This window comes from Chiloscyllium plagiosum, unplaced genomic scaffold (assembly GCF_037043375.1).
Source record: "Chiloscyllium plagiosum isolate Xiang-an unplaced genomic scaffold, Cpla_swu_hap1 HiC_scaffold_1, whole genome shotgun sequence".
Taxonomy (NCBI): Eukaryota; Metazoa; Chordata; class Chondrichthyes; order Orectolobiformes; family Hemiscylliidae; genus Chiloscyllium; species Chiloscyllium plagiosum.
In genome coordinates, this window is record NW_028270139.1 from 65,313,805 (window position 1) to 65,330,588 (window position 16,784).

Sequence of the window (16,784 nt, forward strand, 5' to 3'; positions counted from 1 at the left end):
CACCAGGGCAGATGGTGAAATTTGATTTCAATAAAATTCTGCAATTTAAAAAAAATGTTGCAAAGTCCCACTGAGTTTGCTAACGTCCTTTAAGGAAGTGAAATCTGCCTTCTATATCTGGTCTGACCTCCAGGTGAATCCAGATCCACGGCAATGTGGTTGACTTTTACTTGCTCTCTGAACTGTTAGGGCTGGGCAATAAATACTGGCCCAGTCAGTGATGCACACATTCCATGACTGAATTTTAAAAAAATTAATGAAGAATGGAACAAAAGCTGCTTTGTTCTTTTGAGAAAATTGTTTTTAAACTAATTCATCCATTGGAGAAGGATGTTAGTGTGGAAAGCATTGGAAGTCTATTCTTTCAAAAATTAAAGTTACCATAGTCTTACCACACCACCGGGCTCTCTCTCATTAAAAAGAGAGAGAGAAAACACTGGTGGTGATTTAACCCAAGGGTCACCTTGCACCAAGTGAGAAGAGGTTGAGAAGGAAAGCTCTTCACAAAAACCTCAGTTAGTGTTGGAATTGAACACTTGCTGTTAGCATCACTTTGTATTATAAACCAGACATCCAGCCAACTGAGCTAAGTGACCCCAACGCTAGAGTTATCAGAATATGAGAAATGAAATTCCAAAGACTGAAAGAAGAAATTCCCCTTCACCTTCATCTCAAACATAATAGAATATGCCATATTGTGAAACAATGCCCTTTAGTTCACATTACCAAACACTAGAGAAGATATGTTGTTAGCATTTAACGTGTCATGCCTCCTCAGAATCGTATTTGTTTCAATAAAACACCTCTTATTCTTTAAATTACAAGGTTAAAATGTCCAACCTGCTCAAACTTTTCTTGTAAGATAAGCCCTGCATCCCAGAAATCAACCTAATGAACCTTGAAAAGCAAATGTATCCCTTCTTAAGAAAGCCAAACCTGCACATAATATGCTAGCTGTGGCCTCAGTAATGCCATGTGCAGTTGTAGCAATACTCCCACTTTTATACTCCTTCCCCTATTATACAAAGGCTAAAATACAATTCACCTTCTTAATTACTTGTCAAATGTACATGCTATCTTTTTGTAATTCATGTACAAGGTCACCTAAATTTCTGTGTGCCATATCATTCTGTATCTCTGTCCATTTAAATAATATTCCACATTCCTATACTTCCTTTCCAAGTGGCACCTTATATTTTCTCACATTATGTTCTATCTGTCAAATGTTTGCCCACTCACTTAATCTATCCGTATCACTTTGCAGACTCTTTGATCCTCCTCATAGCTTTCTTTCTACTTACATTTGGGGTTAACAAATTTGTCTACAGTATAGTGGGTTCCTTAATCCAAGATGTTAAAATATTTTGTGAATAGTTAAGGGCCCAGCACCGATCCCTGTGATACACCACCAGATACAGATTGCCAAGTTGAAAATGACACATATATCTCAACTCTACTTCCAGTTATTTACTCAGTAACACCATAAGAAGCAGGAGCAGAAATAGGCCATTTGGCCCATTGAGTCTGCTCCAACATTCCATCATGGCTGATATGTTTCTCAACCCCAGTCTCCTGCCTTCTCCCCGTAACCTTTGATCCCCTTACTATCAATCTCTGTCTTAAACACATTCAATGACTTGGTCTCTGCAACCTTCTCAGGCAATGGGTTCCACAGATTTACTACCCTCTGGCTGAAGAAAGTTCTCCATTCCCTATCTGATCCTTGATTCAAGTTAATACATCACTCCCAACGCCAAGGCTCTTACCCTGTGTAATAATGTTTAATGTAACACCTTATTGAATGTCTTTTGGTAAATCTTACACACTACATAAACCCATTCCCCTTTATTCACCATGGTTATTACACTTTCAAAGAGTAATTTCAAGAGTGGTTTTCCAAATGACTTGTCATTACTTCCTTAATAATGGATTCTAACATTTTCCCAATGACAGATGTTTGGCTAATTGATCTATAGTTTGTTTCTTTTAGTTTCCCTACTATTCACCAGCTACATGGTCTTTTCTTTTTCCAAAGATAATTTCTCAAGGAGTACAGAAATAAACATGCTTTTTTTTCAATGTTTTGTCATATTAATTTCAACCAAAACAATAAGTTCCTATTAGGTAGATGATTATTTGAGAATAGATTCGACATATTTTTGACAGCAAATAATAAGATCCATTTGCTCTAGGCATTACAATGCTGTTAACGCAACTTTAGAAATATTGACTTATTTCAGAATATTAAAATTACCGGGTGTCTCCCGTATCTTTTTTGAAAGCAAACCCTAATAGAGCGATTTTTTTCCCTGTCACAGTATTGAAGAGACAGCCAATAATGCGGGAAGCAAACCTCCTCCGCTGGTAATCATTCATGTCAATCACCTAGAAGAAATCAAACTTTAAATGACAAAATGACAAAAAGTGTTGTTTCAAAACTATATATTAGACAGTCTTTCAGTGCTTCTCTTTTAACATTTTAGGTCGAATGTCAATGAATTAACATGACTTAATACAAAACAACCAAGAAAAGATTTGAAATGTCAATATCATAGAAATATGTGTATCTGGAACATAAATAGGCCATTTGACCCCTCAAGTCTGCACTGCAATTCAATACACCTAGACTGGAGGCAAGTTCCCAGCATGCTGACTGGAGATGAGGTCCCAGAGCGGGACTAGAGGAGAGTCCCCATCCCACGGTCTGGAGGGGAGACCCCAACATTGTCTTGAGGTGAGATTTGGCAAGGACTGGAGTTACACGGACTGGGGTAGGAAGACTGTAAACTGTGTACTTTTTATTTCTTTGTTTTTCTATTTTACTCCTCGGCTGGACACCAAAATTGTCGCACTGAGGTCCTGAACATCTGAATGTCCCCTCTTTTTGCAGCAAACACCAACATTCCATTTGCCTTCAGTAAATATAGTGTACAATATTTGGATTTCCAAACGTCATGATAAGGTGCTATGCGAAAGATTGCTACAGAGTATAAGAGGCCATGCTGTGGGAGGAGCTGGGTATTGGAAAGTTGTGGAAAAGGGTGATATAGTGAGATATTAGTAGAGAGAGCGGGTTGATTAATTCGAGAATCAGGATAAATGGGCAATTTTCGACTTGGCAAACTGTAACTTGTAAATTGCTACATGGTGAGGCTGGGCTTTTATTATGAACTAGGTTCGCTCACATTATAAAACATAGAACATAGAACAATACAGCACAGAACAGGCCCTTCGGCCCATGATGTTGTGCCGAACATTTGTCCGAGCTTAAGCACCCATCCATGTACCTATCCAATTGCCACTTAAAGTTCGCCAATGATTCTGACTCTGCCACTCCCACAGGCAGCGCATTCCATGCCCCCACCAGTCTCTGGGTAAAGAACCTATCCCTGACATCCTCCCTATACCTTCCACCCTTCACCTTAAATTTATGTCCCCTTGTAACACTCTGTTGTACCCGGGGAAAAAGTTTCTGACTGTCTACTCTATCTATTCCCCTGATCATCTTATACACCTCTATCAAGTCACCCCTCATCCTTCTCTGTTCCAATGAAAAAAGGCCTAGCACGCTCAACCTATCCTTGTACGACCTATTCTCCATTCCAGGCAACATCCTGGTAAATCTTCTCTGCACCCTCTCCAAGGCTTCCACATCTTTCCTAAAGTGAGGCGACCAGAACTGCACACAGTACTCCAAATGTGGCCTAACCAAAGTCCTGTACAGTTGTAACATCACTTCACGACTCTTGAATTCAATCCCTCTGCTAATGAACGCTAATACACCATAGGCCTTCTTACAAGCTCTATCCACCTGAGTGGCAACTTTCAAAGATCTATGAACATAGATCCCAAGATCCCTCTGTTCCTCCACGTTACTAAGAACCCTACCATTAACCCTGTATTCCGCATTCTTATTTGTCCTTCCAAAATGGACAACCTCACACTTGGCAGGGTTGAACTCCATCTGCCACTTCTCAGCCCAGCTCTGCATCATATCTAAGTCCCTTTGCAGCCGACAACACTATCCACAACTCCACCAATCTTCGTATCATCTGCAAATTTACTGACCCACCCTTCGACTCCCTCTTCTAAGTCATTAATAAAGATTACAAACAACAGAGGACCCAGAACTGATCCCTGCAGAACTCCACTTGTAACTGGGCTCCAGGCTGAATATTTACCATCTACCACCACTCTCTGACTTCGACCGGTTAGCCAGTTTTCTATCCAACTGGCCAAATTTCCCTCTATCCCGTGCCTCCTGACTTTCCGCATAAGCCTACCATGGGGAACCTTATCAAATGCCTTACTAAAATCCATGTATACTACATCCATTGCTCTACCCTCATCCACATGCTTGGTCACCTCCTCAAAGAATTCAATAAGATTTGTAAGGTAAGACCTACCCTTCACAAATCCGTGCTGGCTGTCCCTAATCAAGCAGTGTTTTTCCAGATACTCATAAATCCTATCCCTCAGTACCCTTTCCATTACTTTGCCTACCACCGAAGTAAGACTAACTGGCCTGTAATTCCCGGGGTTATCCCTATTCCCTCTTTTGAACAGGGGCACAACATTCGCCACTCTCCAGTCCCCTGGTACCACCCCTGTTGACAGTGAAGACGAAAAGATCATTGCCAACGGCTCTGCAATTTCCTCTCTTGCTTCCCACATAATCCTAGGATATATCCCGTCAGGCCCGGGGGACTTGTCTATCCTCAAGTTATTCAAAATGTCCAACACATCTTCCTTCCCACAAGTATCTCCTCTAGCTTACCAGTCCATTTCACACTCTCCTCTTCAACAATACGGTCCCTCTCGTTTGTAAATACTGAAGAAAAGTACTCATTCAAGACCTCACTTATCTCTTCCGACTCAATTCACAGTCTCCCACTACTGTCCTTGATTGGACCTACCCTCGTTCTCGTCATTCTTATGTTTCTCACATATGCATAAAATGCCTTCTATCCGCCAAAGATTTTTCATGCCCTCTCTTAGCTCTCCTAATCCCTTTCTTCAGCTCCCTTCTGGCAATCCTGTATCCCTCCAATGCTCTGTCTGAACCTTGTTTCCTCAACCTTATGTAAGCCTCCTTCTTCCTCTTTACAAGACATTCAACCTCCCTCGTCAACCAAGGTTCCCTCACACAACCATCTCTTTCCTGCCTGACAGGTACATACATATCAAGGACACGTCGTATCTGTTCCTTGAAAAAGTTCCACGTTTCCACGACATTCTTCCCTGACAGCCTATGCTCCCAACTTATGCTCCTCAGATCCTGTCTTACAGCATCGTATTTACCCTTCCCCCAATTGTAAAACCTACTGTGTTGCACGCACCTATCTCTCTCCATAACCAAGGTGAAAGTCACAGAATTATGGTCACCATCACCAAAATGTTCACCCACTAACAAGCCCATCACTTGTCCCGGTTCGTTACCAAGTACCAAATCCAATATGGCCTCCCCTCTAGTTGGGCAATCTACATACTGAGTTAGAAAAGCTTCCTGTACACACTGCACAAACACCGCCCCGTCCAATCTACTTGATCTAAAGAACTTCCAATCAATGTTTGGGAAGTTGAAATCACCCATGACTACTACCCTGTGGTTTCTGCACCTTTCCAAAATCTGTTTCCCAATCTGTTTCTCCACATCTCTGCTGCTATTGGGGGGCCTATAGTAAACACCCAACAAGGTGACTGCACCTTTGCTATTTCTGACTTCAGCCCATACGTACGGTCACTGTCTGAAAATTCACCTAAGTGAAATTTGGCTGTCTATTCCAACAAACAGGTGGTGACTTTGTCCACTGTGAATTAGTTTTAATGAATTTAAAAACACATTTTAATTATATTCCCTCCTGAAATGAACGAAAATCAAAATCCTGAATGACATATCTTAGTAAGTGAATAATTTGTCATATGTAATTGTTGTGCATGCCAAAAATAGCTGTCAAGCACAAAGTCCATTTTATAATTTCACTGACATAGCTCAAGAATTTACCTGCTGCCAGTATTGAGCCACGTCTGGCAAATTTAATGCTTCACACAAATACACAAGATTCAGAACATCTTTCTGGAAACAACTTCCTCCAAATCCTGTAAAAGTAGAAAGGTTCTATCAATTAAAGTAACTTACAATTCTCAACTAGAATATATAGAAAAAAGGGTCTCTTTGTTACAAAATAAATTACTGACCAATACTGGCTTTGAGAAATTTGCTTCCAATTCTCTGGTCCATGCCAATAGCACGTGCTACCTCCTCAACATCAGCACCAGTTGCTTCACACAAAGCACTGACTGAGTTAATACTGCTGATTCGCTGAGCAAGAAATGCATTGGCAGCCTAGTAATCAAAGAAAAATTAATAAATGTGACTGATATTTGTCCTTGTGCATTTTATCAAGTTGCCAGAGGTTATGCCAAGGATATACAGAGCTGTGAACAAATCATATATATTTCTGATTGGTAAGACAAACGAGCTGACTTCATTTCTGCAAAAGGTACAGAATAACAAAGTTCAGACTCTGTCAGAAAGAGTTACAAAGACTTGGTATATTCAGACTCCTCCTCACGAAGAAGAGGCCTTATTAAACAAAGAAGGAAACAAAAAACAATATAGTTTGTGCCCTTCATGTTTTTTGAATTTCTCAAAATGTTTCAGAAACAGTAAATTACTTTTGAGTTGTGACTAATATTTTATGAGCAATTGCAACTCAAAGTGTATCCCAAAAACAGGAATATAATTACATTTTAAAGTGAAACTTGAAGCATTATGTTTCACGTTGTCCTCACAGGTTCCACTGCGATGCTCAGCAATCTGATATTATGAACGTCAGTAAGTACTTAAATAAAACTAACAAAATTAAGTTGCTGAAAACTGAAATTTTTATCAATTTGGAATTTTAAAGGAAAGCAATAACCTTCAAAAGAGCTAGACAAACAATTCATATTTATGTTTATTTTATTCATTCATGGAATGAGGGCTTCACCAGCTGGGCCAGCATTTATTGCCCAGAAGGCAGTTTAAGAGTCAAACGCATTGCTGTGGGTCTGGAGTCACATAAAGGCCAGACCAGGTAAGGAAGGCAGTTCCCTTCCCTAAAGGGGGCATTAGTGAACCATATGGGTTTTCCCCAACAATCAACAATGGTTTCATGGTCATCATTCAACTCTTAATTCCAGATTTTTATTGAATTCAAATTCCACCATCTGCAATGGCAGGATTCAAACCCAGGTCCCCAGAAAATTAACAACAACAACAACAAAAACAGCAGTTGCTGGAAACGTTCAGCAGGTCTGGCAGCGTCTGTGAAGAGAAAACAGAGTTCATGTTTCAGTCCAATCACTCTTCATCAGAACTGATGGTTGCTAGGAAAAATGTCAGTTTAAATTCAGAAGATAGTTGGGGGAAGGGGGTGGGAATAAATGATAGGTGGGGATAGAGGCCAAAGAGAGAGAAGAAAAAAGAGAGAAAGTTGGGCAGACAAAGGAATGGATAACAATCTGGCTGGGAAAGTGAATAGCTGTTAATAGAGATTGTTAATAGCTAATAGGGCAGTATGGTGGCTTCGTGGTTAGCACTGTTACCTCACAACACTAGGAACCCAGGTTCAATTCCAGCTATGGGTGACAGACTGTGTGGAGTCTGCATGTTTTCCCCATATCTGCAAGGGTTTCCAACCAGGTGTTCCATTTTCGTCACACAGTCCAAAGATGTGCAGGTTAGGTGGACTGGCCATGGTTATTGAGGTGGGGGTCTGGGTGGGATGTTTCTCAGAGGGTTGATGCAGACTAGATTGGGTGACGGGCCTTTGGGGCGGGACAGTGGCACAGTGATTAGCACTGCTGCCTCACAGCGCAAGGGAGCCGGGTTCAATTCCCGCCTCGGGCAACTGTCTATGTGGAGTCTGCACATTCTCCCCGTGTCTCCGTGGATTTCCTCCGGGTGCTCTGGTTTCCTCCCACAGTCCATGCTAAATTGCCTGTAGTGTTAGGTGCATTAGTCAGGGGTAAATGTAGGGGAATGGGTCTGGGTGGGTTGCTCTTCGGAGGGTCAGTGTGGACTTGTTGGGCTGAAGGGCCTGTTTCCACCCTGTAGGGAATCTAATCTAACAGGTCGTTTGTAATGGCAGAGTATGTGATAACAAGGCCTGGTGTGTGGGGTAGGGGGCTAGGACATGGGAGAGTTCAGATCCTAAAATTATTGAACTTGATATTGAGTCCAGAAGGCCGCAGTGTCCTCAAGTGAAAAATGAGGTGTTCTCCCAGCTTGCGTTGATCTTCACTGGAACACTGCAACAAGCCTGAGACAGAGATGTTGACCAGGGGAGAGGGTGGTGTTTTAAAGTGGCAGGCAACTGGAAGTACAGGGTCTTTTTGGAGGCAGAATATAGATGTTCTGTGAAGCGGTCACCTAGTCTGTGCTTCATTCCCCCAATGTGGAGGAGACCACATTGTGAGCAGCGAATGCAGTAGACTAGGTTGTGTGAAAGCTGAAAATGTGTTGCTGGAAAAGTGCAGCAGGTCAGGCAGCATTCAAGGAGCAGGAGAATTGACGTTTCGGGCATATGCCCGAAACATCGATTCTCCTGCTCCTTGAATGCTGCCTGACCTGCTGCGCTTTTCCAGCAACACATTTTCAGCTCTGATCTCCCGCATCTGCAGTCCTCACTTTCTCCTCGTAGGTTGTGTGAAATGCAGGTAAAGTGCTGCTTCACCTGGAAGGTATGTTTGGACCCTTGGATACTGAGGAGGGAGGAAAATGGGCAGGTGTTACATCTTTGGTGGTTGCAGGGGAAGGTGAAGTGGGGCTGTTGGGGTGTATTAGGAGTGAAGCAAGAGTGGATCCAGGGAACGGTCCCTGCAGAAGGCGAACAAGGGCAGGGAGGGGACAAAGCATTTAGTGGTGGTATCTCACTGGAGGTGGTGGAAATGGTGCCTGGTGATCTTCTGGATGTGGATGCTGGTGGGATGATAGGTAAGGAAAAGCTGAACCCTATCGCTGTTGTGGGAGGGAAGAGAGGGGGTGAGGGTGGAAGTGCAGGAGATGGGTCGGACCCGGTAGAGTCAGAGAGTCATAGAGTCATAGAGATGTACAGCATGGGAACAGACCCTTCAGTCCAACTCATCCGTGCCGACCAGATATCCCAACCCAATCTAGTCCCACCTGCCAGCACCCGGCCCATATCCCTCCAAACCCTTCCTATTCATATACCCATCCAAATGCCTTTAAAATGTTGCAACTGTACCAGCCTCCACCACTTCATCTGACAGCTCATTCCGTACACGTACCACCTTCCGTGTGAAAAGGTTGCCCCTTAGGTCTCTTTTATGTCTTTTCCCTCTCACCCTAAACCTATGCCCTCCAGTTCTGTACTCCCCGACCCCAGGGAAAAAACTTTGCCTATTTATCCTATCCGTGCCTCTCATAATTTTGTAAACCTCTTATAAGGTCACCCCTCAGCCTCCGACGCTCCAGGGAAAACAGCCCCAACCTGTTCAGCCTCTCTTTATAGCTCAACTCCTCCAAACCTGGCAACATCCTTGTAAATCTTTTCTGAACCCTTTCAAGTTTCACAACATCTTTCCGATAGGAAGGAGACAGGATTTGCTCTCAATATTCCAACAGTGGCATAACTAATGACCTGTACAGCTGCAACATGACCTCCCAACTCCCGTACTCAATACTTTGGCCAATAAAGGAAAGCATACCAAATGCCTTCTTCACTATCCTATCTACCTGCGACTCCACTTTCATGGAGCTATGAATCTGCACTCCAAGGTCTGTTTGTTCAGCAACACTCCCTAGGACCTTACCATTAAGTGTATAAGTCCTGCCAAGATTTGCTTTCCCAAAATGCAGCACCTCGCAGTTAACTGAATTAAACTCCATCTGCCACTTCTCAGCCCATTGGCTCATCTGATCAAGATCCTGTTGTAATCTGAGGTAACCTTCTTCACTGTCCACCACACCTTCAATTTTTGTGTAATCTGCAAACTTACTAACCATACCTCTTATGCTCACATCCAAATCATTTATATAAATGATAAAAAATAGAGGACCCAGCACCGATCCTTGTGGCACTCCACTGCTCACAGGCCTCCAGTCTGAAAAACAACCCTCCACCACCACCCTCTGTCTTCTACCTTTGAGCCAGTTCCGTATCCAAATGGCTAGTTCTCTGTGTATTCCGTGAGATCTAACCATGCTAACTGCCAGGGATTCTAATTCTAATCTGAAAACTACTACCCATGTGACCCACAGAAATAACAAACGTGGGTCAATGATGAACAGAATGACAGACTGCTATATACTAGGCAGAACTTGGAAACAACTTGGTTATTTGCTGGTAATGCAATACAGGTTGGATAAAGCAATGCTCTAGGATACATTGGCTAGCATTCTTTAGCTGAGGAATACAAACATTCAACCGAGTTATGCTTCAAATGCACCTTGTGATTTGCTTAGTCGGTCAATGTTATTTATTTATTAGTGTGGAGTCCATGAGCAAAACTTAATCACAAAAATTCATACAGTGTCTACGGACCATTATGGCAGCCAACATTGTGTCTGTTGGAAGCTCAAAACCTCAACTCAATTCTTCAAAACGAAAAAATACATCAACCGTTCATCTTGAAAAAAGTATAGATGTCTTGAAAATAAAAGCACTATTTTAAGGGCACAAAGACAAGTTAAAAACATTTATAGTAGAAGTTCAATACACCAACATTCATAGAGTTTTGAGAAGATTTGTAGCTCAAGTTGAGGTTCTGGATGTAAGTTTGCTCATATAAAACTTACACCCAGAACCAACACTCATGTGTAACATTGTCAGTAAAGATAGATGAGGACCCTGTTGATAACGAAGCTGGAGAATGCTTGGTTGAGGAAGAAGGTGGACATTTTGGAGGCACCCTTGTTAAAGTTGGCCTCATCCGAACATAGGCGATGGAGACGGAGGAACTGGGAGAATGGAATGAAGTCTTTACAGGAAGTAAGGTGTAAGGATGTAGAGTCCAGATAGCTGTGCCAGTCAATGAATTTATAATAAATATTAGTGACCAGTCTATCCACAGAAACTGAAACAGAGATATCAAGGAAGGAAAGGGAGGGGTCAGAGATAGACTAGTGAAAGTGAGGGCGGGGTGGAAATTGGAAGCGAAATCGACTAACTTTTCCAATTTTGGATGAGAGAGGGAAGCAGCACCGATCATTGATATTTCAGAGAAACAGTTGTTGGTGGCACCAGAATAGGACTGGAACAAGGAATGTTCTTGTACTCCATGAAGTGTCAGGCATAACTAGGGCCCATGCAGGTACTAATGGGCACCCCCTCTGACCTGAAGAAAATGAGAGGAGTTAAAAGAGAAGTTGTTCAGGATCAGGATGAACTTGGCCCAAGCGAAGGAGGATATTGGTGGATGGGGACAGGTCAGGCCTTTGCTCCAAGAAGAAGTGGAGAGCCCTAAGACCATCCTGTAGGGAATGGACGTGTAAAGGGATTGCACGTCCATGGTAAAGGGGAGGTGGCTGGATATTACCTGAGTCCCCCAGGACACTACCCAAGTCTCTGGATTAATAGTCCAGCAATAATATCACGAGGTCATCATCTTATGTGGCACATTTTCTTCCTTTTGCATGGGACAAACATGCTTCTTGGAGCATTATCAGATACAAGTTAACAACAGGTTGTATTTAAATTGGAAATGAGTATACCAGTTTGGAAAGCTCTGATGACCATGTGTTGGTAGTGATGATTCTGTCTTTTGGTACCCAACGTTCATACACAGCACAGAGTGCCCGAATTGCCTCCTGACCCTCTGGTGTTTCATCTCCACCAATCAACACTCGATCTGGATTCTTCAGATCATTAACAGCTGTCCCTTCAGCCAGGAATTCTGGGTTTGACAGCACCTACATTGAAAATAAGTCTGTGATCAGGTTATTTCTGAAATGTGCCAGTCAAAAGTAAATGCAAGACTGAAGACCAACTGTTATGTTTTTTTCATTTCTGCTTCATTTGGTAAAAATGTACATCTGCAATATAAGATTTTTTTTAAATTCTATATTTCTATTTGAGTGTTGTGAGGAAATTACCTCCCACTATTGATGTACTCATTAGTTAATTTTATGCTGTTACCAGTGTTAAATCTACTGCTAAGTTCCATCTGATACAAATCAGCACGATAGCTATTGAGTTGCTATATTATCCATTAGAGCAATGCTTGAATTCACCTGCAGGGATAAGTTTGGCTTTGTGTTTGAATGGAAAATCCTGCGAATGCTCTCAGCAGCTCGCACAGGCACAGTGCTCTTCTCTGTGACTATTTTGCGTCCATTTGACACTGCCACTATTCTCCGAGCACAGGATTCGATGTATCTCAGGTCTGCAGCTCGACCTTTACCCATTCCATACGTTTTGGTGGGTGTATTCACCTAGTACAAATTAAAAACAGAGCATGTGTGGTTACGGTCTTTCTTGTAAGTTATAAAAGAAACAATATAAGAGTTTTTCAAGACCAATGGGTGTCTCAAAGAGTTTTACAATATTTTCAAGTGGTCACTTTTGTAATGTAGGAGATGCAGCAGCCAATTTGCACACAGCAAGCTCCCATACCAGCAATGTGAAAATGACCAGATCATCTATTTCCTTTATGATTAATTATTGATCAGAACACAAGTGATAGCCCCCTGGTCTCTTCAAGAGCTGGCCTGGGATCTTTTGCATCCACTAGAGAAGAGCAAACAGTCCTTTATTTGACAGGCCATCCTGAAGGCAGCATTTCCAGCAGTGCAACAGTTGCTCAGTGCTGCATGGAACTGTCAGCCTTGACATTTATGTTGAAGCCTCAGAGTGGAACTTGGACCCGGACTCTTGTGACTCAAAGACAAGAGTGCAATCTTGAGTCATGGCTGATATCAAGCTATAAAAGTCAAATATGCATTAATTTAGAATCATTTGGTTTGATCAACATATTTGTTCTTGTCATTGATATTATTCAGTATTGAATATGTTTCTTTTCATTTGTTCATAGGATGTCAAATTTGCTGGCCAAACCAATCCTTAATGGTGATGGTGAGCTGCCTTCTTGAGCAGGTGAAGCCCTTGAAATGTATGAAGATAGACAGGGCTGTTAGGGAGGGACTTTAACTCAGTGACAGTGAACGAATGGTAATATGGCTCTAAGATGAGATGATATGATATTGTGGCATTGCCATGTATCTGCTACCCTTGTCTTTCTCGATGTAAGAGATTGCAGGTTTAGAAAGGGGTTGTGGATGGAACTGTGGTGAGTTATTGCAGTGAAACTTGTAAATGTACACTTCGCCGCTACTGTGCGTTGGTAGTGTAGAAAGTGAATGTTGAGGATGGTGGATGGGGTCCCAGTCAAGTGGGTGTCGAGCTTCTTGAGTGTCGTTGGAGCTGAATCCAGTCAAGCATGTGGAGAGTATCTTTACCATTTCTAATTTGTGCCTTATAGTTGGTGGACTGACTTTTGGGAGTGAGGAGGCTGGTCACTTGCTGCAGGATTTCTAGCCCCCAACCTGCTCCTGTCGCCACAACTTTTATGTAGCAGGTCCAGTTCAGTTTTTAGTCAATGATAACCCCAAGAATATTGATAATGGGGTACTTAGCACTAATAATGCTATTCAATGTCAAGGGACAATGGTTAGATTCTCAGTCACTGGAGATGATCCCTGCCTAGCATCTGTGTAGCATGAATGATACTTGCTACTTCTCAGCCCAAGCCTTAAAAGTTATCTAGGTCTTGCTGCATATGGACACAGATGAACTAATCTGTCTGTGAAATAATTTCTTCATTATCAAAATAAAAGTGTTGAACTATTGAATAGCAACAATAATTGTTCAAATTTATAGCTTAGGAGAAACTGTGATTCTCTGGAGATGTTGAGAAATTGGTCTTTCTAGGGTTTCATCATAAAAAAAGTTGCTTTAAAAATACTTTCCTAGATGACATGTACTACTCTCAGAAACAATATGGTGGTCAATCAATCTATTCTAAAACCTTTGGGAACAAAACAAACTACTCATCTTGAAACAAAATAGAAGAAACTGAAAACATCTTTGTAGCAAGTAGACAAATTGACATTTTGACTGGAAGCTTTTAAGAGAAATGGAACACTGAAACATCATCATAATTTAAATAGGATCAGAGCATAAGAAGGAAACAAGTACACAGACACCCGCGGAGCACAAGAAAATAGAAGTGAATTGTTCCATACTGTGCTTCAAAAGAAAACAGGAGGTGGCAGGGTAAGAGATTACAGTAACATGATTTTTATTTTACACAGAAGGTGGTTTGCATGTAGAATGAACTTATTGAGGAACTTGTGGATGTAGGCGTGGTTACAACATTTAAAAGACACTTAGGTAAGCATAGAGATAGGAAATGTTTGAAGGAATATGGGCCAGGAACAGGCAGGTGGGACTAGTTTAGTGTGGAGCTATGTTCGGCATGGATGAGTTGGACCAAAGGGTCTGTTTACTCACTGTATGATTCTATGACTCCATGTTGAGAAGAAACATCCCTTATAAAACAAAACACCTTTTTCTAATCAACCCGCTCAGAGATATTAAGTTTAAGACAGACAGGGTGGGGAGATGTGAATAAAACTGTAAGAAATAGGAGCTGCAGGAGGCAGAATGGACCCTCAAATCAGCTAAAAGGCAAGTCTGAAAAGGGAGCAGAAGCCGGGCAGGATTCACTAGTTTGAAAGGAAGAGAACCAGCCCCCAGTGTTGGTTGGATGTCAGGTGTCAGCCTCTTCAGAAAGCTAAATAGTGCATTGTGTCCTTCTTTTATTATTTTATCCTCCATTTTGATTTGATCATATTTAAATATTACTCCTTTTTCTGGTCTTGTTGAAAAGTTACCCTCAAAATGATAAACATTAGAATACAATATGGCTGAATGTGATGCTGTCCATGATTATACAGCCTTCCAGCACTCACTAGATGAGTTTATACATGAAGGATAGTCAGTAAGGTAACGATATAACAGCAAGATTCATTACCCATGAATGAATCTAAAAAAATATCAGTTTGTTTCACTGGTGCTTGTGTTTTCAGCATTTTTTATTTTTGTAACTCTAAAGCCAGCTACTTGAAAGTACAAAAGAGTGGCACAATGTTATTTACACCATAGACTACCCGCTTCCAATTTATCCTGTCTTCCTGTACAAAAGTGCAAGATTTCAAACATAGAAAATGGATAATCTTATCGACACAACGAGAACCATGCCCCTATTCATTCAAACCAGCCACATTTCTTCATACTCTTAGAATTGTCTATATATCTTGCTGTTTACTTCATGCTGTTCTTTCATCTGTAGACAAGTGGGAGGCTGGAAGAACACAACAAGCTAGGCAGCGTCAGGAGTCGGATAAGTCACTATTTCGGGTGTAACCCTTATCCAGGACTGGGGGTGGATGTGGGGGTGCTGCAGATAAAGGAGGTGGGTGGGGGCAGGGTGGTGAGGTAGGGATAGATGAAGACAGGTAGAGGGTACCACTTGGTTGGTCAATGGGAGGAATGAATCCAGTTGGTGGCTAGAAGGAAGGGTCAATGAGAGGAATGGAAGGGAGGGGGAGGAGTGGGAAGGGAGTCAGGTGATGGGCATAGAGGTTATTTGAAATTGGAGAACACAGTGTTGAGTCCTCTGGGCTGTAGGCTGCCCAGGTGGAAGATGAGGTGTTGTTCCTCCAATCTGCGTTCTGATTCATTGTGGTAGTAGAGGGGGCAATGAATGATTTGTTGTCACAATGAATGTTTCCTATGTTCTGCCGAGCATCTCAGCCAGGTCCTTAGAGGCCTCCCTGACCTCCCAGTCATCGCCCATTTTAATTCCCCTTCCCACTCCCTTTCCGACATGGCTATCCTTGGCCTTCTTCATTGCCACAATGAATCAGACCACAAATTGGAGGAACCACACTTCATCTCCTGCCTGGGCAGCCTACAACCCAGAGGACTCAACATTGAGTTCTCCAATTTCAAATAACCTCCATTCCCATCACCCAACTCCCTTCCCAGCTCCTCCCAATCCCTTCCATTCCTCTCATCGACCCTTCCTTCTAGCCACCAACTGGATTCATTCCTCCCATCAACCAACCAGTTCTTACCCTCTACTTGTCTTCACCTATCCACCTCACTACGCTGCCTCTCCCAACCCCTTTTATCTGCAGCTCCCCGTACACCTACCCCTCCCCCGTCCTGAAGAAGGGTTACACCCAAAACGTTGACATCTCCACCTCCTGATGCTGCCTGGCTTGCTGTGTTCTTCCAGCCTCCTGCTTGTCTACCTTGGATTCCAGCATCTGCAGTTTTTTGTCTCTAACCAAGTTCTTTCATCTGTAGCATACTTCTTAAAGAAAAAATATTTTCCTCTCTTGCTCCTGAATTCTAATCAAGTAGATTTAATTTTTACATCTATATGTTCCCTGGATTCTAGCACTGTAATTGCCATGAAATGTTTGATTAATGGAACCACACCTCTTCCATTTTTCATGTTTACCTCTTCTAAATGTTTCACAATCTGAAATGTTCTGGTGCCAATCCAATATTAACTAAAGCTACATATTTCACTGTGATTACTGTATCCACCCATAGTAATTTGGGCTGTTGTTCACCAGTTTAATTTATAAAATTCCATTCAATTACATGTTTACATCTCAAAGCTGCTTGTTTGTCCACCTCACTCTTTAAAATTCCTTCTTCAGATCTGATTTGTGTAAATTTGCTGTTTGTCACTTGTTTATTCCT

The 16,784-nt window shown here is 42.1% G+C and overlaps 1 protein-coding gene across 2 annotated transcripts in view; it reads right to left on the reverse strand.

Annotated features, from left to right (window-relative positions):
* Positions 1 to 16,784, reverse strand: part of ugdh (UDP-glucose 6-dehydrogenase) — a 34,778-nt gene that overhangs the window by 10,054 nt on the left and 7,940 nt on the right. For both annotated transcript variants that reach the window (XM_087987364.1, XM_043692786.2), the window contains exons 4-8: positions 12,239 to 12,439; positions 11,720 to 11,917; positions 6,199 to 6,346; positions 6,005 to 6,099; positions 2,255 to 2,385 (exon numbers count right to left, since the gene is read on the reverse strand). In XM_087987364.1, coding sequence (XP_087843490.1) covers positions 2,255 to 2,385; positions 6,005 to 6,099; positions 6,199 to 6,346; positions 11,720 to 11,917; positions 12,239 to 12,439 — 773 coding nt within the window. The remainder of the gene's footprint in view (positions 1 to 2,254; positions 2,386 to 6,004; positions 6,100 to 6,198; positions 6,347 to 11,719; positions 11,918 to 12,238; positions 12,440 to 16,784) is intronic.